The 25,193-nt window shown below is 39.9% G+C and overlaps 1 protein-coding gene across 2 annotated transcripts in view; it reads left to right on the top strand.

Moving 5' to 3' along the window:
• ROR1 (receptor tyrosine kinase like orphan receptor 1) overlaps positions 1–25,193 on the top strand; it is a 409,576-nt gene that overhangs the window by 363,463 nt on the left and 20,920 nt on the right. For both annotated transcript variants that reach the window (XM_017962122.3, XM_017962125.3), the window contains exons 5-8: positions 3,020–3,147; positions 5,749–6,066; positions 8,081–8,326; positions 24,494–24,705. In XM_017962122.3, coding sequence (XP_017817611.1) covers positions 3,020–3,147; positions 5,749–6,066; positions 8,081–8,326; positions 24,494–24,705 — 904 coding nt within the window. The remainder of the gene's footprint in view (positions 1–3,019; positions 3,148–5,748; positions 6,067–8,080; positions 8,327–24,493; positions 24,706–25,193) is intronic.

A 25,193-nucleotide genomic window follows, 5' to 3' on the forward strand; every position in this document is an offset into this window, starting at 1 on the left:
ATAGTTACAGACCTAACAACATGGGATAGTGGCCTCCTCTTGAGTTTCAGTTTAAATCCTAGCTCCACCACTGACTGGCTTTGTGAATTTGAGCAAGTTACTTAACTTTGAGTTTAAATAACTTTGAGTTTCTCCCTCGTAAAATAAGGATAATAGCTCATCAGGGGCTGCTTTGAGGAAAGCACCTAACACAGTACCCAGCCCAGAGCAGCAGACACTCAATACATGTTTGGTTTTTTTTTTTTAGTGTTGTGGTTCTCAACCACATTCAAATCACCTGGTAGGTTTCTTTAAGCATGGGTACCTAAGCCTTATCCCCAGAGACTATGATTTAATAGGTCTAAGGTGGGACCTGGGCATTGGTATTTCCTAAAGCTTCTCAAGGAGATTTTTTCTTTTCTTTTTCTTTTTTTTTTTTTTTTTTTGAGATAGTCTCACTCTGTCACCCAGGCTGGAGTGCAGTGGCATGATCTTGGCTCACTGCAACCTCCGCCTCCTGGGTTCTTCTACCTCAGCCTCCTGAGTAGCTGGGATTACAGGCACCTGCCACCACACCCAACTAATTTTTGTATTTTTAGTAGAGATGGGGTTTCACCATGTTGACTAGGCTGGTCTTGAACTCCTGACCTCAGATAATCCACCCGCCTCAGCCTCCCAATGTGCTGCCAAGGCGATTCTCATAAGGAGCCGAGACAGAGCCACTCCCCAGCAGATAACAGTACATACCGGTTTTGGTTTTTTGTGTGTTCTTTTTAAAAAATCTGTCCCCCAGGAGACTGAACAGGATAGGAGGAATTCTGGGAATAGTCAAAAATTTAATACACCTGCAGCTCTAAGCCCTTGATAAGAAATGTGCAGCCAAGGAATTGCATTCCATTTTATTCTGAAAAAAAAATGTATTCAAAGAGTCTTTTTAAGAGTCGTGAACTGGAAAGGTGGTAAGAAGTTTAGCCTAAGCCTCACACATAAAATATGGGAACTCCCAGTAGGTTGGGGATTTATATGTGGGGGTAATTCCAGGGTTTTGTCCTCCCAAGAGATATAAATTGAAGCCTTGAGAGTTTAATGTGGGGGAGAAAGAAGTGTTCTCATAATGACACCTTAAAAATCCAGGGCTCTGCTAATGCCTAGGGATAGAAAAGCGTCATCTGTAATAGCAGGGGGTGGCATGGGGGTGTATTCTGGTCTCTGTACTTAGGTTTCCAAGATCCAAGTGTAGGTCATCAAGAACCTTCTTTCTCCCCATAGGTTTATGGTATTAGTTACCCAATAAAAGTTGGGTTAATTTTACAACCCAAGTAAAATTTAAGCCAAAAAGCCTTCAGCATTACTCTAGGATTTATGAAAGTAAACATGTGGAGTGCTTGCAGGATTGTGCAACAGTAAAATTTCAATGTCTTTATGTCAGGTATATGATATATTCATTTGTATGTGTATTTAAAGGTTAAGTTTTTAAGAGCTTTGCAATACAAACTATTTTCAGGACTAAACTGAAGATACTTCCCCCACCTTCACCTTTAAAATGATTCTTTTAATGAATGGGAGTAGAGAGAAGCAGAAATTAGTGTCCTATCAGGTGATTTTTCCACTTGGTTTGCTGCTATCCTTTGACTTGCTAGACTCCTGCACTAGACCTTCAAGTGGGAAGTGCAGCACCACAGCACTAACCACAGTCCCTCTTACGATGTAGGAGCTTAGTAAATAACTGTCTTTTAAATAAATGTCTTCTTTGGTCATTGTAAATACTTTAAGAATAGCCATATGTTATCTCTACAATTTAAAAAAGCTTTTACATTATCTGATGGGATCGTCATGACTTTCCTGTGTAGGGCAGAGAAGTCAGTTACTGTGTCCAACTTGTAGATGAGAAAATTGTGGCTCAGAGGGCTCAGACAGCTTGCCTAAGGGCACCCAAATGTTAAACTCAGGAAGAGAATTTTGTTCTCCTGACTTTGCTCTGAGGGATTTTTACTTAGAAGAAATCAAAGAGGAAAAACGGTATTTTTTTTTTTTTTTTGAAATGATATATTGAGGAGGAGCATCCAGGGTTGAAGTCAACCCATACACGTGGCAGGCAGACTTTGGTTTGGCTATGGTCTGCCTTTGAGAAACAGCTGGATGTTCTGCACTGGGGGGATCTTGTGCTCCTCGTAGGCCCTCGTGGGAGATGGTAGCCTCTGCCCTTTCAGGTTGAGCCTACCATCTTGGGTCCTCATCTCCAGTTTTAGATCTCCAGTCCTTTTACCTGGCACATGAATCATGTCATTTCTGGTGTCCCTCTGTCTTCAAGATGAAATCTACCACCCCTTCTTTTAAAAAACTATTATAATTTTGAGGCCACAAAATTGTAGTAAGACTATTTTTTAAAATTTTAGGGAAGCATGAAAGCAAAATTTCCATGGACATTTTCTCTAGATTTCCTTGGATTTAGTGCCTCAATTCAAACTCTCCAGGCCATGGTTTGCCCTGGCCTCTTTGGGCAGGGTAGAGATAATGGAGGTTAAGCAGTGAAGAGCCACCTAACTCAGCTGCCGTCGGGTTTCTTCCCAGCTGCCCCCAGCTTCTCACCCCATGGATCCCCCTAATTGACATGTCAGTTGGAGTGGATCTGGTGGCTAATTCGCCCACGCCTTTGTAGCAAATGAAGCAGAAATAATCTGTGCTTAAAAAACAAAAAACTGCAGAACATGTGCCCAGATTTCCAACTCATTTCCTCTTGACTCCTATAACTACATCATCTTCCAGTCCACCACCAGCTGCGAAAATAAAAGCATTTTCTCCCATATTTAAGGATGATTTTGTGCTTCAGGACGACTTTCTGGGGGTGTAGGAAACTTGACCAATATGACCAACAGATGTTTTAAGAACTGAGCAAAAGCCCAATTCCTTAGCCCAGTCTTTTGTATATTGTGCCCAACTGTGCCCCCTAGTGACTATTTAGGGTATCGTGCAGTCAGAGCTTGCCGTGCCCTGTATGTATGTGGTGCATCAGCTGATGTCTGTCTGTGCTTTCTTTCAGGGATGAGTATGAAGAAGATGGATTCTGTCAGCCATACAGAGGGATTGCATGTGCAAGATTTATTGGCAACCGCACCGTCTACATGGAGTCTTTGCACATGCAAGGGGAAATAGAAAATCAGATCACAGGTAAGTAGCACCAGTGAAATTATATTTGTCCCTTGAATAACTATTTTTCTCACCAAAAGTTTTATTGAGCTCCTCTCTTGACAAAGGATTAAGCTCGGCATGGGGGTTGGGAGCAGGACCATAAAAAAGCATGAGACATGATCTCTGTGCTCTGGAATTTACATTAAAGTAATTTATTGAAGGTTGCTCTTAGAGGAAAAGGAAGCTTTGCGAAATCTCACATTCATTCAAACACTCAATAAATATTATTAAGTGCTTTCAGTGTACCAGGACTGAACCTGAATGGGAGAGATGATGGTGTGTAAATAAGCCAGGTACATCTCTGCCCTCACAGAGCTTACTGTTTAGAAGCAACATGATGTCGACTGAGAGGGGATGAATTTAGAGTTTAGAATTCTGGACGCTCATCCCGGAACTATTATGATAGTGAACTTTGGGGAAATCGATTACTTTCCCCAAAAGTCCCCTTCTTCATCTGTGAAGTGAGTGATGAGGCAAGATGACCATCTCTCTCTTCTTGCTCTAGCTTTCAGTATTTCACCCTTCGTTTTTCTTAATTGAAAGTATCCTTTTGATGGAAATCTAGTAGCGAAGCACTTGCCAGCACACATGAGTTAAAGTAGCATAGGCTACCTTGTAGGATTTTGCATGCATCATTCTGATGCTTACAGCCGCTTTGTCCCCTTCCATTAGTGTAGTTATGATGCCTCTGTGTCACGTACCCTTTGCAATCCGTTCACATTGCCTTCATGAGATTCTAATAAGGTTGCCATATCTAGCAAATAAAAATTCAGGATACCCAGTTACATTTGAATTTCAGATAAACAACAAATACTTAGTATAAGTATGTCATAAATATTTATCTGAAATTGAAATGTAACCATTGTCTTGTTCTGTATCTGGCATCCCTAGGAGAGGTAAGAACAAACCCAAGGCAGAAACATAGAACAGCAAAAGATCCAGAAGCTATGTGGAAGCTATGTGCTATGAGGAATGTGAAGGAACTGAGAGGAGGCCAGGGGGAAGATGGGGGAGGATTTTTTTTTTTTTTTTTTTTTTTTTTGAGATGGAGTCTTGCTCTGTCACCCAGGCTGGAGTGCAGTGGCGCGATCTCGGCTCACTGCAAGCTCCGCTTCCCAGGTTCACGCCATTCTCCTGCCTCAGCAACCCAGAGGACTCTTTAACCAACCAAAAGAAGCAACTATAGGAATAGGTAGTTGCCATTTTCTGAAGCCCTCATTTCAGCAGGAAGAAAACTCTGAAATTTCAAAGAGCAGTAGGACTGACAGAGAGGTGCTGTTAAACACCCATTTCAACCTAATGTAAGAATGCCTTAACGTACTTTTAACTGAATATCCACAAAAACAAGTAGACATTTTGGGCCAGGCACAGTGGCTCACTCCTGTAATCCCAGCACTTTGGGAGGCTGAGGCGGGTGGATCATTTGAGGCCAGGAGTTCGAGACCAGCCTGGCCCACATAGCAAAACCCCATCTCTACTAAAAAACAATATAAAAATTAGCTGGGTCTGGTGGTACGTGCCTGTAGTCCCAGCTACTCGGGAGGCTGAGGTACGAGAATCCCTTGAACTTGGGAGGCAGAAGTTGCACTGAGCCAAGAGCATAACCCTGCACTCCAGCCTGGGTGACAGAGTGACACTGTCTCAAAAAAAAAAAAAAAAAAAAGTGGAAGTTTTGATGTAAATAATTGGTAACCTATTTATAAAAATCCTCTCTTGGAGATTTCTAACGGGTATCAGCCTGGTGGAAAGTATCACAGTTTTTTAAAAAAATTCATTTACCTTTGTTTATCCCAGCATTTCCCAAACTTGTTGGCTTATTTCTCAAGCACTATTCTATTTCACACAATTAATGTTCTGAGCAACATACTTGGGGAAATAATGTATCAACAACCTCATAGATTGCCTTGTAAGGTGTAAGCTCCTTGTCAATAGCGGTATTCAAAGGTAGGCTGGTGCGCTTTTTGTGCATCTTACCCTACTGGTAAGAGATTAAGCTAAGGAACCACTAATATTCGATGATACGCCTTGGAACAATTGCACTGTGCTCTTTGAGAACTTCCAAGTAAGTTGCCTCATTTTCAGTAGTAGAAAGTATTTAAGCCACATAGAAATTAAGCAAGTTACCCTAAGTCATCCAGCAACTCTTGCCATCCAGCAAGACACAGAACTGGATCCTGTGCTCAGCCACTATGGAAACAAGTTCTGCCCCTACAGCTGTCAGATGTTTTAGAAGCCTCACAAAACCAATAAAAAGCACCAAATGAAACACAAAGTTCGATTGCTTTGTAGTAAAAAAATGAAAAATATATTGTACTTTAACCTAATTAATTTTTTTATTAGGAAACGGTACATATGTAATTTAATCCTGTTTTTTTAACTTTGTAGTCAAAATGGTTTTTTTCAAGCCAGTGAAAGTAAGCTGCTTAGACATCTGAAATGAATCTCCTTCTCTGGGCCTTGTCTGTTTCAGCACAGCAGATTCCTCGCAATGTGTATTTATATATCTGATATCTGTTGACGAGATAACCAAAGAAGATAAACCCTGGCCTCTGGGAGTTAATAATTGTGTTTGTTTTCCAGCTGCCTTCACTATGATTGGCACTTCCAGTCACTTATCTGATAAGTGTTCTCAGTTCGCCATTCCTTCCCTGTGCCACTATGCCTTCCCGTACTGTGATGAAACTTCATCCGTCCCAAAGCCCCGTGACTTGTGTCGCGATGAATGTGAAATCCTGGAAAATGTCCTGTGTCAAACAGAGTACATTTTTGCAAGATCAAATCCCATGATTCTGATGAGGCTGAAACTGCCAAACTGTGAAGATCTCCCCCAGCCAGAGAGCCCAGAAGCTGCAAACTGTATCCGGATTGGAATTCCCATGGCAGACCCTATAAATAAAAGTAAGTGGTAGCCCCTGACCTTCTGTGCTGTTCTAAGGGTCAGCAACCTCATGGCACAGGGAAAGCTGGACCTTAACCCATAGTGATTTTCATACTGTTAATCAAATTATTTTCCAATGGGCTGAGTACTGTGCCTGAGCATTCAGTGGTGGATTAGACATAGTTATCTACAAGAAGCTTCATGAAGACAATAATTTTAAAATATGGGAGCTGGTTCTCAATAACTTAAACATAGAATTACCATATGACCTAGCGATTCTACTCCTGAGTATGTAATCAAAAGAACTGAAAACAGATGTTCAAACAAAAACTCATATGAGAATGTTTATAACAACACTATTTACAGTAGCCAAAGGGTGGAAACGACCCAAATGTCCATCAGTAGAGGAGCGGTTAAACAAATTGTGGTATATCCACACAGTGAAACATTATTTATCCACAAAAAGAAATGAAATACAGATACATGCTACAAACCTGGGTGAATCTGGAAAACATTATACTAAGTAAAAGAAGCCAGACACCATTGTATGATCCATTTACATGAAATTTCCAGAATCGATAAATCCATATAGACAGAATTCAGATTAGTGGTTACCAGGGGCCAGGCTAGGAGTAGTGGAGAGTGACTGTTTAATAGATATGGGGTTTCCTTTTAGGGTACTATAAGTATTCTAGAACCTATAGTGGTGATGGTTATACAATATTGTGAATGTACTAAATAAATGCACTAATGGTACACGTCATGGTAAGTGTATTATAGCAAGTATCAGCACATTCTTGCATTGCTATAAAGACATACCTGAGACTGGGTAATTTATAAAGAAAGGAAGTTTAATTGGTTCACGTGTGGTTCTGCAGGCTGTACAGGGAGTATAGCAACTTCTGCTTCTGAGGAGTCCTCAGGAAGCTTCTAATCATGGCAGAAGGTGAAGGGAGAGCAAGCTTCTTACATGGCAGGAGCAGGAGAAAGAGAGAGTGAGTAGGGAGGTGCCACATGCTTTTAAACGGCCATGAGAATGAGAACTTACTCACTATCCCAAGGACAGTACCAAGGGGGGTTGGTGTTAAACCATTCACAAGAAACCTGCTCCCATGATGCAATCACCTCCCACCAGGCCCCACCTCCAACACTGGGGATTAGGGAGATTTGGTGGGGACACAGACCCAAACCATATCATACCACTATTTTAAAGATATAGATGGGTTTGCCTCCATCCCCTACCCACTCAACACCACCAAGCAAAAGACTATTTCAGTGTACATTTCCCTTTCATCTAGAATTAATCTCAGTGGCAATTTTTTAGTTTCCATTTGGTCATTAATGCTATTTTATGAGTTAAGTAAATGAATGCATCTAAAATGCTTAACACATGGTAAGGGCTCAGTAGCATCATTATTGTTATTGTTATTACTTCTCCAAACTCCAATTCAGTTCAACTGTACAGATTCTGCAGTGCTTTAAGTCCCTGTGGCCACCTGGGAGGGCTACTTAATGGGATCTGCTTCTCAAGGGTGCTGACCCCATCAGCACAGAGATAGCCCTAACTTTTGTTAGAAACCCAGAATGCACAGCCTCTAATAAGCATGTTCTGTGAATTACAATACCAACTAGATTCCTTATTACATGATTCATGTCTAAAGCTGTCAATCAGAATGGAAGGAAAAGTTTGGCTTGAACCTTCCTTGAACCATTCACTAGGAAATTACTTCTGTGCCCCTAGGTCCCACCCCAGTTCCGATTTCTTCTGTGTTCAATGTTAAAAATACTTTTAGAATACTGATTTTATTACTGAAGCAAAAGCTTTAAATCCTCCCAGGAATGTAACTGCAAGGCAGGCCCTGGGTCCAAGCCCAGCAAAGCAGGGAGATTGCCCTGCATGGCCCCTGACCAGCAGGGAAGCTGTGGCCACAAGGTTAATTACGTGCCCTCCCCTCCAGAAACTGCTGGCTAGAGGAGAGCTCCAGCATCTCCTGTGTTTCTTTCTAATTGTTTGGGCTTTTGTGTGTTTTTCAGATCACAAGTGTTATAACAGCACAGGTGTGGACTACCGGGGGACCGTCAGCGTGACCAAATCAGGGCGCCAGTGCCAGCCGTGGAATTCCCAGTATCCACACACACACACCTTCACTGCACTTCGTTTCCCAGAGCTGAATGGAGGCCATTCCTACTGCCGCAACCCAGGGAATCAGAAGGAAGCTCCCTGGTGCTTCACCTTGGATGAAAACTTTAAGTCTGATCTGTGTGACATCCCAGCTTGCGGTAAATAGAAGTCATTGCCCCTAATGTATTCAATCACCTTTAAAGATCTCTATCCTACCCCTCTTCATTTAGGAGAATCCTATAAGGGGGGCAAAGGAAACGGATAGTGTTTGCTTGATCTCAAATTGTTTTTAGGGTAAACCCTGCTGTTTCTACATAAAACACCTTGTAAGGTACCAAAACACGTTCTCAAGAACTCAACTGCCTTTATACCTGCAGCCATTGCACTAGGGGATATAACAAGGACCCAGCCCTCCAGAGGCACAGTTGAGACAGTTTATCACACTGATTTTTGTAGAAAAAGATGTTACCCAGAATGGTCTGTGTCCAAGTAGACCTTTTTAGCAAAAAAGGAATATTGGAAGCAGAAAGAAAATTGTTTTCTGTATGCCTTAAGAACACCACAAGGCAGGATGAATCTACAACCATTACTCGGTCATCCAGAGAATCTGTGAATAAACTGTGTCCTTCGTTACATCTGTTAATACTGCAAAAGAAGTATATAGGTGTCTAGTAAGAAAATGGAATTCCTGAGTCAGTTAACTGTTCCTTTTTCTAGAAAATGTTTGGAGAAAATAATGAAAATAGGCCAAGCATGGTGGCTTACGCCTGTAATCCCAACACTTTGGGAAGGCTGAGGCAGGAGGATCATTTGAGCCCTGGGGTTCAAGACCAGCCCAGGCGACATAGCAAGACTCCATCTCTACCAAAAAAAAAAAAAAAGAAAGTGTTGGTGAAACCTGGAGTTAGGAACTACTTTGGAACTGATTCATCTTCCTGATCCTAGTTCTCATAGATATCGTAGATAACGCCAAGTTTCCCAGGCATAGTGGGAAAGTCAGGATGTCTCTGCTAGAAAAGCAAAAGCAACAGGTAGAGGGGTGGGCAAGCAAGAGCCATAGTCATGGGACACACAATACAAAGTGAGCTCGGTGTTTAACCAGATGATTATTCAAGCCATTCATTTAGAATATTTGTTGAGCACCTACTATGTGCAAGTACTTACTCATCCGGGCATGGGGAGACGCCAGGGAGCCTAAAGAGGAAGTAGGCATAGCACATCCACAAAGGAGCAAGAAGTCATGGAGGCGGAACAAACAAGAGGGAGAGTAGCAGAAGATTAGGTCGGGAAAGTAACAGGACCCAATCATGTAAGTCTCTATAGGCCATTGGAGGACTTAAGCTTTGACCCTGAATGAGTTGGGAAAGCGTGAGAGGGTTTTGAGCGGAAGGGTGACATGACCTGACTTACATGTTTGAAGGCTCACCTGGGCTGCTGGATTGAGACTAGCCTGTGGGAAGGATGCAAGAGCAAAAGCAAGGAGATCAGTTGGGAAGCTACTGCAGGAATGCAGGGGAGAGATAAAGTGGACTTGGCGGGAGGAGGAGTGGAAGATGGAGGGACATGTGGGCAGATTCTGGATATGTGTTGAAATTGGAGAAAAGAGGAGTCACTGATGGATCAGATGTGGGATATAAATGATGGAAGGAATCAAGAGTGACTATGGAGCTTCTCCATGGAATTACCTTTTGCTGAGATGGAAAAATTATAGGAGGAGTAAATTTAGTGGGAACAGGAATCAGGAGTTTTTGTTCATGCTGAGTTCAAAATGCCTTTTAGAAATCCAAAAAGAAATACTGAGGAGGCAGTTGGATATCACAGACTGAAGTTCAAGTCAGGGTCTGGGATGATATGGATACAAAGGAAATGTTGGCATACATATGGCTTGTAAGGCCATGACACCTGAAGGAAAGAGGAGCATATCTATTTAACAAGAGAGAAGGAAATGTCAGTGCAAGACAACGAAAGCTGGCTTTAGACTCTGGTAAGGGACAGTAGCCTCAGTTCCTAATGTAATAATGACCTAACTGAGTGGCTACCTTGTGCCAGATCCTATGCGAGATACCTTACCTCTGTCACCTCATTCAATCTTCATATCCAGCTTCTATCATCCCCATTTTATGGATAAGAAAACTGACACTCAGTAAGAAGTAAGAGGTTTGCTCAAAGACACTCAGCTTTCGGTGACTGAATCATGATTTTAACTCAGGTCAGCCTGATTCCCAAACCTGTTGGCTCTTTCCACTAAGCATACTCTCTCTAGAGAAAGCAAAATGAATCTGCTTAATGGCAACAATAACAGGTAAACAACAAATACATAGTTTGTAGTAAAAGCAGTTTATTGTAATAGGTAAGGACTTGGGTTCTCATGCTTAAGTGCCTGGGTTTTAATCCCAGGTCTTCAATGAAATAGCTGTGTGCTCTTAGCCCCTCCTAATCTCATTTTTCTTATCAGTAAAATGAGAAAATAATGATATACACTTAGGATTTATTGTGAGAATAAATTAGTTGTTAACTGAAAAACTCTATGATATCTGAACATAGAAAATGTTCAATACATCTTATCTATTATTATGTAGTCAGTATATAAAGATAAATCTATTTGAGTTATCACATAGTCAACATATGTAAAGAAATTCTTGCTCTCAGCTCCACAAATATTGTTTGAGAGCCCACTATGGAGTGGGGAGGTTATAAGAGGAATAAAATGATTCATGCTTTTGAGGTATGTCACTTCCAATGCAGTATGTATGATACAATAGAAGTTAGCACAAATGTTATAGAACAAAGAAGAGGAAGGGCTTAAAAAAATACTAAAGAAATCCATAAGAAAAAGTATTAAAAATATTGAAAAGAACCCTAATGATGAAAATTTGAGAAACTCATTCTATAATTTTGTTCCTACCTGTTACTTGTTATTATAGTGACTTTACTTGCAAAATGATTTTACGGATAGTTGAACACACCAAATTTTAGAAAGATCACCACATTCCCTTTTTGTTGCTGGGCTTTCATACACCTTCATATGGGCTTTAATATATCTTCATACATATTACAAAGTAACCTCTTGCAGAGCCATTGTTGATCATTTCAAGGAAAATTATTCTGTATTTTTAAATGGTTTACACATCATTTATGACATTATCCACGTTACTTTCACAGTGATAAGAAAGGAATAAAAACAAAACATAGATTTACTTAGTTACCCCATTCCTTCTCCTAAACCAGGTAAGGTATGAGAGTCTGCAAGAGAGTCCAGGATAAAAGCAGTACTTACTAAGCACCTTCCATGCACCAGGCACAGTGCTAGGGTTTTCACATGCTTTCTTTATCCTCATCCTCATACTCTGACAGGTATTATTAACCCTATTTTTGCTGACATAGAAGCTGAGGCTGAGAAAGCCCCAGGGTCATCCAGCTAGTAAATGGAAGGTCTGTCTGATTCCAAGCTCATCTTCTTGCTACTCTACTGTGCTACTTCAGGTTACCGGTTGATGTACGAAGGAAACCAAATGAATTGGTTTGTTTTGTTTCTTTGTTTTTTGAGACGGGATCTTGCTATGTTGGCCAGGCTGGTCTCTAACTCCTGGGCCCAATAAATCTTTCTGCCTCAGCCTCCTGAGTAGCTGGTGCTACAGACATGCACCACCATGCCCAGCTTTAAATGAATTGTTTTAAGAAAGAAATGGGCCGGGCTTGGTGGCTCATGCCTGTAATCTCAGCACTTTGGGAGGCCAAGGCAGACAGATCACTTGAGGTCAGGAGTTCAAGACCAGCCTGGCCAACATGGTGAAACCCCCTCTGTACCAAAAATACAAAAATTAGCCAGGCATGGTGGCACATGCCTGTAATCCCAGCTACTCAGGAGGCTGAGGCATGAGAATTGCTTGAACTTGGGAGGCAGAGGTTGCAGTGAGCCGAGATCGCACCACTGCACTCCAGCCTGGGCGATAGAGCGAGACTCAGTCTCAAGAGAAAAAAAAAAAAGAAAGAAAGAAAAGAAAAGCATTATTCATTCCACTCTGGGTAAACACTATTTTTCTTTGGGTGACTTCTGACCCTTAATTTCCAACTAATGCCCATCAGAGGTAGGGAAGTAGTTTGCCCAGGAGCTGGAAGACATTGATATTCTGATTCAAGGACTCAAGCTCTATTACAATTAGTTTAAGCAAAGACTACAAATTATACCCAAAAAGTACTCGTTTTCATTTCAGTGCCCTTCCTGCAGCATCCAGATCAAACACATGCTAGCAGGAATGAAAGAAACCTTCGAACGGTCTTTGAGACTGAGTAGAAAGAGGGAGATCACTTACATCTACAGGATACCTACTATGTGCCTGCGTGGTGCCTGGTGCTTTACATATCCATCTCCATTTAAAACTCACACCCATGCTGTGGGGTAGGTGTGATTAACATATTTCACTGAGGTTAAAAGGGGCTATAGGACTTGTCTAAATCACACAGCCAACCACTGTCTACACAGAGCTCTGACCAAACTCAAAGCTCATGCTCTTTTACCAGACACTCTGCTATCTCTCATTTAAAGATTTTTCTGAAATAACTACAAGCATGACAATAGGTTCCACCTCTGGATTCCACCATGCTGATTTCCATTATATAATATGACATCAAAAAGCTTCCCACGCTGATGAAGCTATCTATCATAGTATTACTCAGTGTGTTAGTATCTGAGTATTAATCAGTATAGCGATGTTGAAAACCCTTGGAATATTTCTTTCCCGGATATATGTGCGGAGGACACAGTGAAGATTCTGAGGACTGGTTAATACTAGTCACATGGAGAGGAATTTAGATGAAAGTTAAATGTAGAGAAGACAAGGCAGTTTTCACCACTTAGATTTTTTTTTAAAGAACGTTTTCATTTTATTTTAAAACAAAGCAGTTCCTCTTGAATTCTTCAAGCCAAACCACGAATACATCCATTAAAGGAACAGGGAAGCCTTGACATATGATCGATAAGCTGCTGGAGGGCCAGTAGCTCCCACGTGGGATTCCTGAGAAGACAGCAGGTCAGCATCAGCTGTGCTCAGGGGTTTGCGTGGTTTCTCCCAGTCGCCCTCAGCAGCCCACCTCTAACAAACTGGTCATCATGGAATCCTACTTTTATAACTCCTTTGGAGCATTTGATTTATTTTTCTCATTTCATTGTCACAAAACCATGAAAGATCAAGTAGGAATTTCCAGCCCTGTTTTATCGTATGAGAAAATCAAGGCTCAGAGAAGTGAGAATACTTACCTAAGATCACAAATGAATTCATGGAAACCAGGTCTCCTACCTCTAGGACCACTGCTCCTTGTTCGACACCAGTGATCCTCAACCAGAGGCAATTTTGTCTTCCAGGGAACATTTGGCAATTTCTGGAGAGATTTTGGCCATCAAAAGTGGGTGGGGTTGGGGGATGCTACTGGCATCTGTTGTGTAGAGGTCAGGGATGTTGCTAAACACCCTACAATACCCAGAACAGCCCACACAATGAATCATCTAGCTCAAAATGTTGAATGTTGGGGTTGAGGAACTCTTTTCTACACTGTACAATTGTAAACTATAGAATAACAATAATATTCAATAGTAATTTCCATTTATTGTGTGCTTACAATGAGCTGAAAACTATGCTGATACTTTTAGGCATTATCTCATGTTTAAATAGTTCTATCCCCCTAAGAGTAGGGTTTTATTATACCCAACAAAGAAAACTGAGACTTGGAGAGGTTAAGTAACATGTGTCTGAGGTCACATGGTTAATAAGAAGTGGACCCAGGACTCACATCTGTAGCCAGCCTTTTAAACTGTAGTTTATGCATGTATGTTGTGTGTGTGTATCTGTGTGTGTGTGCGCGCAAAGAGATAAAACTTGAGAATAACTTCATTTTATAGTGAGTTGTAAGCTAATGGGGCAGATTTGAAATGATCCCTTTTTCTCTTCTGTCCCAAATGAGACAGAGTCTCATAGGAAAATTCCTGCATTCTTTAGCTAACTCAAAGTTAAGGAGATTTCAGAATCTCCATGGGGTTTCTCATTTTCCTACTGATAACTTTTGTTTTAGTTTCAACCAAGTAAAGCTAAAAGAAGCATAGGTCTAATTAAATAGAAAATGTGAACGTTTGTTGTACTTTCTCTAATAAAGGCGCTTGAGAACAGTCTGCTGCAGATTGTTTTATCTGTGAACTTTCACTCCAGAGCAGAATATAAAATTAAGTACAACCAAATATGGCCGTTGTAAATTCTGGGAATTGGCTTGGCTAGGATTATATGCATATGCCCAGACAGTGCTTAGAGAAAGTGAAAAAAAACAAGAAAAAAGATAGTTTGGGCAAGACCTGGCTTCTCATCCTCCATGTCTTTTCTTTCATGTCCCAGGCATCTAACAATTAGAATCACTAATTATTTATTCATTCACTCACAGAAACCAATATATGTTGAGCTTCTACTGTGTCTCAGACCCTGTGAACAAGCTAAATCAGACCATGCCCTTGTGTAGCCTACAATCTAATGAAGGAATCAGGTGGAAAAAAAAAAAAAAACATGTGAATCACATGAAGTATTGTCATATAGTTCCCAATTTTATGTCTGCTTTTTATGATTGACATTTTAAAATGCCATTTTAATGATGATTGCTGCTTGTTGAATACTATGCTAAGATATCTGTGCCGGCATCTAGCCTAGGACGTAGTTGGTGCTCAATAAAATGTGTTGAATTAATTGGTTTAATCCTCACAGTAAACACAAGATAAAGGTATCATCTCCATTTTCCTAAAGGAAAAACAGACAATGTTGGTTTTACTGAAGCCAAGATTCAAACTGGTTCCACAGAACTTCAGATCCATTCATCCATCTACCATGCCATAGCTGTTTAAACAATAGAGTCCTGATTATTTCAGAGGAACACACATTCCTTCATTTTCCCTTTCCCTTTGATCATTATGATCTCTCTGGGTCTTTGGGATGCTGTCCATTGATTTTCTTATTTGCAGCTCCAGGGATATAGGAATGGAGCCCCCAGTCACAAAGACATCTACTCTGAGAGACCCTACTGTGCTCCTCTTAGATGCAGCCCTAATATAGACTAGCTCCCCAGCAGCTCCACCCACACCTCACAGGGTGTACCCTTCTTCCATTAAGTACCATCTCCTCTCTTTCTGGAAGCCCCTTGTCTCCTCCAGTCCTCAGAGTTGGCCTTCTTCTCTGCCTGCAAAGCTTCATTCACTATGCTTTTACCTTGTGTTGTGGTCACTTTCCAAGTCAAATATCTTGGGTTGGGTGTAAACTAAATTGAAAAAGAAGCGTTTTGCCTAAGTTCTTTCTAACTGGCATCTAGGCACACTGCCTAGGTTCACCATTTCACTGTAGCCCTTTACCATTGCTTTTCTATGCAGCTCTGGGGGCACAGCTGTTGAAACTGTCAATACCTCTGAGAGCTCCTTTTGCAACAATCTGCCCATCTTACTTTGGTTGTATTTTATTAATACCCCAAGACTTATGTCTCTCTCTCTCTCTCTCTCTCTCTCATTTATATCCACTATTTGTTTCTTTCTTGATTTGCATGGGAAGGCAGAATCCCGATTGTATTGGTGTTTTTATATTTAAACCGTGGCCCTTTATTTTACCCTTGATCAAATCCTGAGGCCACATTTCTTCCCCTAGCCATGGCAGCATGTCTGTTTCTCCTCTAAGTAAAGGTTTCTCCCTCTACCAAATAGAACTTCCAAGCAGCAGTATTGTTTTCACTCCTAAACCAGCTTCACCGAAGAGTACCCCTGATAAGAAAAGTGGTGAACCATTTGGCTCCATTTGGAGTTTTCATACCTGGCCTATTGCTTTTGTATTTCCTTTTAAGTCATTGGCTTGCAACAATTTGCCAAAGGGCGCATTGCCCAGTTTTGTGCCTGAATAGCCTTGACTTGTCCCATAACCTTACAAACACCCACCCTGGGCTCCACTTTGTCACAGAACATATTCTGCAACGTGGTGGTTTACAGTTCGGGGCAAGGCAGATGTTTTCCAGATTGTGAACGCTGCCGTTTTTAACTTGCTCTGTCAGCAGCCTTCTCCCATATTTCATAGAAGACCTGTTGTAAGGCAATTTGTCTTTCAGCCATTTCTTCAAAATAAAATTGAACATTACGGTGAGTTGGATGGTGGAGAGGGGTAAAGGAGGAAGAAGTACAGCACTGTTTTATATAGTTTGAAGCTTTCCAGAAGAGTTATTTTTATACTACAGAGATTTTCAAGATGTGCTTTCATTTCCAGTCTCTATACGTTTTCAACAACAAAGTAAAGAACAATAGTGACCCAAAACTTATAGCTAAGTCATGTTCCATGAACATTTTTAACCATAAAATAATTTTCTCTCAAAGGTTTTTTTGTTGTTGTTCCTAGTATATATTGAGTCATTTACCCAGTGTGTAAGCTGCTCTAGCAATAAGCTTCTGAAACCTCTGAACTCTTTGGGCTCACCACTATGCCAGTAAGAAGTGCTTGTTGGTATCTTAACCTTTGGTGACAGAAATCTGATATAACACCACAATGATTGTTGCCACTGGCTTTGTAACAAAGTGTTTTTTGGTTAAGCTTCTGGCAGGAAACATATGGCACAAGCCAACAGACTAACTAAGGGGAATGTTATAATGTAATTATTTAGGAAGGTATAGGCAGAATTAGGAGAAACCAACAGGGAAAGGTGCGAGACCTGGGGCTAACAGGAATGGGAGGTATTACATCCTAGATCAGTTACCTTACCTTGTAGAATATAGCTGAGGCTGAAGAGAGGGCTGTCCAGCACACACTGTGGTCTTTGGTAGAGGGATACAGTCAAAACTCAGCAACCCAGCAAGGGGAAAGCCAGAGGAACAAGGGTTTCAACACATACTCTTCTCCTGCCTTTCATTTCCTGCAAATGACTCCCATAGATTCAACCTAACTAGAAGCCACAGATCAAGGGTATCCATTGATACTATCAGTAGAGGTTGGCCTCAGCAAGGAGCTGGTCAGAAAGGACTGAGACTGGATCTGATGGTCTGAGGATACTCAGGGGAAATGTCATCATTGACTTTAAGTCACTTCATAAGAATCAGCTTTAAATGAATTGTTTTAAGAAAGAAATGGGCTTGGGCTTGGTGGCTCATGCCTGTAATCCTAGCACTTTGGGAGGCCGAGGTGGGCAGATCAGTAAGGGCCTAAATAAGTTCAACTCAATTTATAAAGTCAGAAAACCTTGGGAGCAACCATAGAAATCATCTAGCCTCAACTTGAACATTGCCAGACATCTCCAGAGACAGAGAAATCCTTCCACTCCAAAGTGATTATGGAATGATTCCAACTGCTCAAAAGTTCTGCCTTTGTAAGCTAGAAACCAAAACTCGTATACAAAATCTGATTTTTTAAAGATGTTGGCCACTGATTCAAATTTTTAAAAAAACCTAATAAAGAACAAGTCTATGGACTAGATTCAAATTTTTAACTTCTGGATAATTTCTTACACAAATTTGAAGACATATATAACATCCTTCATTTGATTTTCTCTTTGGCCTAAAGATCACATGGATCTTCCTACATTTCCTTCCCCATTCTTCTCCTCTAGGTGTTTCCTGCTCCTTTAGAGCCCTTCTTAAAAATGTGGCTCTGAGAAGACACCTTTCAGTGCTTTTTAACCAGAGGAGGTAGAAGAGGACCACAACGTTCTTGATCATTACCCAGTATTGCCAATGAATACTATTATGTTGCTTATAAGTGCCATATATGAAATTTTTTGAGCAATTGCATCATGCTGTTGCTGGGTTCATCTGAGCTTTTAAATCTTCAGTAAAACTTATTAGTAATCTTTTGTTTGTTTGGGGGGTTTGGTTACATCAACAATTGTTTAGTAGATTAGTCTAATCATGGATTTTGTAAACAAGGTCTTTAACCTAAAAGCAACTTATAATATTTATTTTTAAAATTTCCACTTCTGGTTTGGATTCATTATATTAGCCTGTTGAGTATGATCCTCTAAAATTGTATTCCATAATTAAACCATTAGGTATCGTTCCTAGATTCTAACCATTTCAAGTTTGATAAACATATCATCAACGATAATGTTTAGCAGGCAGGATTCCTCAAGCAGAGCCCTTTACAATTTGATGTTGATTGACTGATTAACATTATTAAATAAAGGCAGATGATGAATTACAAATCCATCTGATGATATTATTATTCAACCCTTCATCTGGTCCATAAGAATGTCATGAGTCACTCAAGTCATTTCATCAAATGTTTTGCTAAAGTTTAAATGTGCTTGGTCTATTACTAATAATCTCATCAAAATGAAAAAGATTTAATTTTATACAACCTATAGAATTTTGTCACTTAAAGATTGGCCGGATTAAAAAGTAGGCAAAGGACTTGAATAGACATTCCTCCAAAGAAGATATACAAATGGCCAATAAGCATTTGAAAAGATGTTCAATATCACTAATAATTAGAGAAATGCAAATCAAAACCCCAGTGAGATACCATTTCACACCCAATAAAATGCCACTATTAAAAAAAATAGCAAGTGTGAAGAAATTGGAACCAGTGTGATCGGTTGGTAGGAATGTAAAATGGTGCAGCTGCTACGGAAAACAGTGTGGAGGTTCCCAAAAACATTAAAAATAGAATTACCATCTGATCCAGCAATCCCATTTCTGAGTACTTAATCCAAAAGAATTGGAGTCGGGGTCTGAAAATATTTGTTCACCCATGTTCACTGCAGCATTATTCATGATAGCCACAAGGCGGAAGCAACCCCAATGTCCATCAGTGGAGGAATGGATAAAGAGAACATGGTATATGCATACAATGGAATATTGTTCAGTCATAAAAAGAAGGAAATCCTGTCGCATGTTACAGCATCATGAACCTAGAGGACATTAGGCTAAGTAAAATACACCAGTTACAGAAAGATAGATACTGCGTGAGTCACTTATATGCGGTACCTAAAATAGTCAAAATCATGGAAACAGAAAGTACCATGGTGGTTGTCAGGGCTGGGGGAAGGGGGGAAATGGGGAGTTATTCAATGAGCATAGAGTTTTAGTTTTGCAGCATGGAAAAGTTCTGGAGATTGGTTGCACAAGAAGAATATACTTAACATTACTGAAATGTAAAATTAAAAATGGTTAAGATGGTAAATTTTATGGGTTTTTTTTTACAATTAAACATTTTTTAATTATCAAAAAAGATTAGCCCCCCCCCCCAATTCTTTTATAGAGGAGGAAACTGAGGCCCTGAGAGTTTATAGAAATTTTAGTGAACTTGTGTGGATACCAGTTACTAAGATTTTTCCCAAATGCTCACAAATGAGTTACTCTCCCTAACTTATTGTAGTTAAAACCTTTTCTGCAGGGGAAAATTTTAATCAATGTATATGGCCTATTCAGCATTTTTTTTTTAAGAATTCATTTGAGAATACATAAGGCAATAGATCATCTACTTAGTATTTCCATCATCAAGTCAAGAGAGTGAATGCCTGGGCCCAACCTGCCAACTGAAGGCCTAATTACCTCTCTCTCTCGGCTTCCAGGCATATATGCCTAAATCACTGGTGCAGGCCCCTATCTGCTACCAACCTGCTTATTTTATAGTTTTCAAATAATAAATCGGTAGTGATTCCTGTTTGTTTTCTATGTTTTTAAATTTTTTTCAGTCAAGGTGGTATTTTAAACTTGTTTAATTTCCCTTGAATTCTAAGGTTCTGTAAGATTTCTTCCCAGTTTTGCCATATTTAAAACCAGAGCCTTTTCTTGTTTTAATTCAAAGTAATATCCCAGATGATGTTTCACTTTATTAAAAGTACCTCTTTAATAAGAAATCATGATTACTTTGCTTTAAGCTTCAGGATAAGAAAGGAGTATTTTCTCCATTATATTTAATTACTAATCAAAGTATTGAATATCATTGTAAAAATAAAATAGGAATGTCAGATGTGAACTGTGATACCAAATTGTTGATTTTTAAAAGGAAATTAATCATGTGATCTGCCCTAAGTCGTTGGTTTCAAAAATCTCAAGTATTTAACTTGATGTAACTAATATGTGCATTTAATTTTTAAACAGTTATTCCGAAGTATTAAAAATCTTCAACATTCTAATTTTCAGTCAATTTTCTCTGCAATGCATTGGAGGTGTCCGTTACCCTTTAAAATGACCTAGTAAGAATAATGTCCATTGTTCCAAAGTGATTTTCTTAAAATAGTATGATCCCCACCAGATATTAGTCTTCATTGAAAGAAAACTTCGGACTCTTAAGGAGAATAATGAAAAACAATTACGTATAATGGTTTAGGGTAATTTTGATTAGTAATATAATTTACTAGAAGCACTGAAGGTAGACAGGCTTGCATTCCAACCCAGACTCTGCTACTTTGTAGCTTTGACAAGTTATTTTTCCTTTCTCAGTCTTAATTTCTCTATGTGTAAAATCAAGATAACACCAACATGCCTGCCAGGTTAAAATGAGGAATACAAATGCTAGGACATCAAAAAGGACCTAGGCAGATATTAGTTTTCTAATTTTTCATTTGGAAGGATCATTGTTCTGCAGAATATTTTTATATAAGGTTTTCAGAGCCAGCAGAGACTGAATCACCTTCTGGCCAAATGCAGTGAGCTGCATAGGGAAGGAAGTACTTTGTATGGAAGACTTACAATGGGCCCGAATGTGTTTCTGTCACTTCCAACATGACCATGTATTGTTCTCCTTAATTATTTCACTTGGCAAAAAGACATTTGGCCCCTCTGCTTGTTAGCATATCCTCAGTGTAATCAGAAGGAGCCAAGCTTGACTGTTTAAAGGATTCAGCTTCTTGAAGTTTGTTCTCCTGCAGACCTACAGGGGGATTTGTCCCAGGTCCCCGTTTACAATAGAAGACCTTCCATTTACAATAGAAGATCTTCTGTGAATAATCTGATAGGGCATGAAAACAGAATAGACTCCTTTATTTGCCAGACAGGTGAGGCCCTACTTTCTCTTGTTGCTAAAAATCTGGCCTGGAAAAATGACTAGCATTGCATTAGTACTAAATTAGCCTCATTGCTTTTGCAATCATTACCCTCAAAATGATTTCACTGAGAAACCAAGAATAACAACGGAGACTTTACTCCCTTAGGGTACTGAGAAATTTGAAAATGGTTTATAATGTTAATAATAGCCATAACATCCAACAATTTATGGCAATTTTCAATGATCCAAGGTTCTTTCATGAACATTATCTCATTTGATTCTCACGTGAACCAAATAAGATTGGTAGAGCAGATACGGTTATTCTTGACTACCAATCTTATTCATTCCATTGAATAAATGAGGAAATGGAGATCAGAGAGGTTGTTTCTTGTTTAAGATTATTTAGCCCAAGACTTCCAGCACAAAACTTTTATCTGTGAATCCCCCTCTAGTCTAAGGGTAAAGGGTAAACATTGAGTGGTAACTGGTACTAGAATAGATTTGTTGCCTACAGCAATTCTGTGAAGTAGGTATTATTCCCATTTTACAGATGAGTTTGCTTGGAGTGGTTAAGGGCCTACTGAAGGTCACGTAGATAATGAAAAAGACTTTATTCAGAGGTTTCTGTCTCCGTACCCTGTGGCAGACAGTCTTCTACTCAAGTGATTCCTTTCTATCTATAGGCATGTAGACACAATCATTACTGGTGCACCTAGCACTGACTAGAATGGCCTCCAGTGATGCCTGGGATACATATTTACATGTAACAGTGTATAAAGCAGGGATTTTCTGTAATCCCAGCACTTTGGGAGGCCGTGGCAGGCGGATCATGAGGTCAAGAGATAGAGACCATCCTGGCCAACATGGTGAAACCCCATCTCTACTAAAAATACAAAAATTAACTGGGCATGGTGGTGCGCGCCTGGAGTCCCAGCTACTCAGGGGGCTGAGGCAGGTGAAAGGCAAGTGAATTGCTTGAACCTGGGAGGCAGAGGTTGCAGTGAGCCGAGATCGTGCCACTGCACTCCAGCCTTGGGACAGAGCAAGACTCCGTCTCAAAAAAAAAAAAAAAAAAAAAAAAAAAGCAGGATTTCAAAAGTATCACATTTGGCAAAGCTTCAGTGTTATTCTCTTCCTTTCAGATCACCCTCATCCTTCCTACCTCCATGAAACAAGAGGAACTATACTAGGAGAAAATAGGGGCAAAATTCTCCAATTATTGGCAGTGAAGTGTAGTAGCTAGAATGGTGGGCAAAAAGCAAGACCTACGATGGAACCCCAGCTTTTGACTTACTAGCTGCATGTCCTTGGGCAACTAACTTACTTAACCACTCTGTCTTCCAGCATCTTCACCTATAAAAATGAGGATAAGGATGTCATCTACTTTATAGAGTTGACTATGACATAAAATGAGTTTATGAAAAGCACCTGGTCCATAGTAATAATAGCTAATATGATTTTGCACCAGTAGAAAATATTTGATAAATATTAAAATTGGGTTTTTGTTTGTTTGTTTTTTGAGACGGTCTCACTCTGTCACTCAGGCTGGAGTGCAGTGGTGCAATCACAGCTCACTGCAGCCTCAACCTTCTGGGCTCAGGTAATCCTTCCGCCTCAGCCTCTCAAGTAGCCAGGACTACAGACACTCACCACCATGCCTGGCTAATTTTTGAAATTTTTTGTAGAGGCGGGGTTTCTCCATGGTGCCTAGACTGGTCTCCAATTCCTAGGCTCAAGCAATCTGCCTGCCTCGGCCTCCCAAAGTGCTGGAATTACAGGCATGACCCACTGTACCCAGCCTAAAATTCTTATTATTTTTATTCTACTCTGTAACCAGGTTTAACCCCTCTCGAGTCTCTTCTGAGAGCTAACTCACAGGGCACAGTCCCAACACCAGGTTTTGGTATTCCTTTCAAATAACTGATATGCCATATCTCACCTGCCGAACAGTTCCCAAACAAGGCGTGTACGAGTAAAAACTACATATGGTTTATTCTCATTTACATGTACTAGGGTAACTCATCATTTAAAGGAACTTTTTGGGCCTTTTCATCACTCTTTTTATACTTCCAGTTTAGCATTTTCAGGACATGTAATTATCTTTCTTCTATTTTTCTTACCAGACGATGAGCTCCTTAAGGGCAGAGGACATGTCATACTTAATTTTATATTCCTAGTACCCACAATAGTGCCTGGCATGTGGTAACTTTTGTTTATTGACTTACTGAATGAGTGGAAGGATAATTGAATGAATGCATGGTTAATTCTTTTGTAAGGTAAATAATAATCTCTGAATTTTGTGTCAATTTGAGTTGTCACACTTTGAGTTTTCTTAAAGATAGCTGATCTTGGTTATCAGGGCATGGCATTATGTAACCCCTCTAATTACTATCCCATAATTCTGTGTTTGTTTTACCAGTCAAATAATTCATTAACCACAATATATGCCTAAGTATTTGGTTTCAATGATCAGGCTCAAACTGATAAAAAGAAAAGTATGTCTCATGTTCTACACATATTATATTCTTTTCCAAGCAATGGGATATAAGATTTCAAAAATATACTTCAAAGTGTTAGCACTCATAATTATTGGGCTCATATGAAACCATTTAAGAATTCTGGGGTTTCAATAAAGTGTCAGGTTATACAGTGCTGCCATGCTGGAAGGAATTATAGACACCAACCAAAACAGACACTTCACTTTTGCAGAGGTAAAAAAATGAGGCCCAGAGACGTGAATGTTTTGTTTAAGGTCACACAGCTGATCAAAGATCAAACTGACCCTGACTTCAGGCCCCCATATTCTCAAGCCAGTGGCTTTTTGGACACTGGGACTAGGATTCCTTAGTAATGTAGATTCTGGAAGATGCAGGATTGGCCCCATAAGTCCAAACCAGCCAAGACAAGGTCATGATTTCTAGAACACCATCTTGTGGGGGCTGATCTGGGCTGGCAGCCAGTGGAAGAAGAGTCCTGTGGTCCACATTAAGGCTCTTGGATGTATACAGTCCATTCACATGGCGTTTAACTTTTAAGGTGTTAGAGAAATGCAGGTCTGCCACTAAAGAGAGGCAACATCAGAGGGGCACCCACACACATACAAAGTCTTCATAATGTCCCTCTGCAGTTTTTAAACATTTGAACTTTAAACTTTTAAACTTCAATAAATTATGTTGAAGGTTTGATGGAAACAAATGGTAATAAGCAATGGATTCCTTTTTTCTCACAGTGGATTTGTGTGTATAGAAGAATAGAAGAGGTGGTTCATTTTAAACTTTGCAATGTAATATTATACATGTTACTTTAAAGATTATAACTTTGGCTCTTTTTCATTTCTGCACCCAGATTCAAAGGATTCCAAGGAGAAGAATAAAATGGAAATCTTGTACATACTCGTGCCAAGTGTTGCCATTCCCCTGGCCATTGCTTTACTCTTCTTCTTCATTTGCGTCTGTCGCAATAACCAGAAGTCATCATCACCACCAGTCCAGAGGCAACCAAAACATGTCAGAGGTCAAAATGTAGAGATGTCAATGCTGAATGCATATAAACCCAAGGTAATGTTAGCAGTACAGAGCTGCATTTGTTCCATGGGTTTCAAGTTAAAACAACATTTTATAACCCTCCCAAGCTTAGAAATCGAATGATATGGAATCTGAGTTTTATAAGTGCTAAGGTTCATTTAACCAAATGCAAAGATGAAGTGTCTACCTCTATCTTTTCCCAAGACGCTTTCATCAGTATGTCTACTTCAGTGTTGGGCCAGCCATATCACTGCCTTGTCATAGAGTTGTTGGGCTAGAGGTGATCCCTAAGAAATCATCCTGGCCAGCCCGTCAGGACTCAGACAAACTTCACTGTCAAGAAATCCTTTTTGTTGCATAATGTGCAAATAGTTAAAACCACTATACTATATACTTAAAAATTATTAAGACAGTAAATTTTGTTGTGTTTTTTACCACAATTAAAAAAAATCCTTTGTATGCCTTACATCCCTTTTTCTTTGGCTTAAGTGTATTTTAAGAGAAATGTTGTCCTTCCAATA

Source organism: Papio anubis, chromosome 1 (genome assembly GCF_008728515.1).
Source record: "Papio anubis isolate 15944 chromosome 1, Panubis1.0, whole genome shotgun sequence".
Lineage (NCBI taxonomy): Eukaryota > Metazoa > Chordata > Mammalia > Primates > Cercopithecidae > Papio > Papio anubis.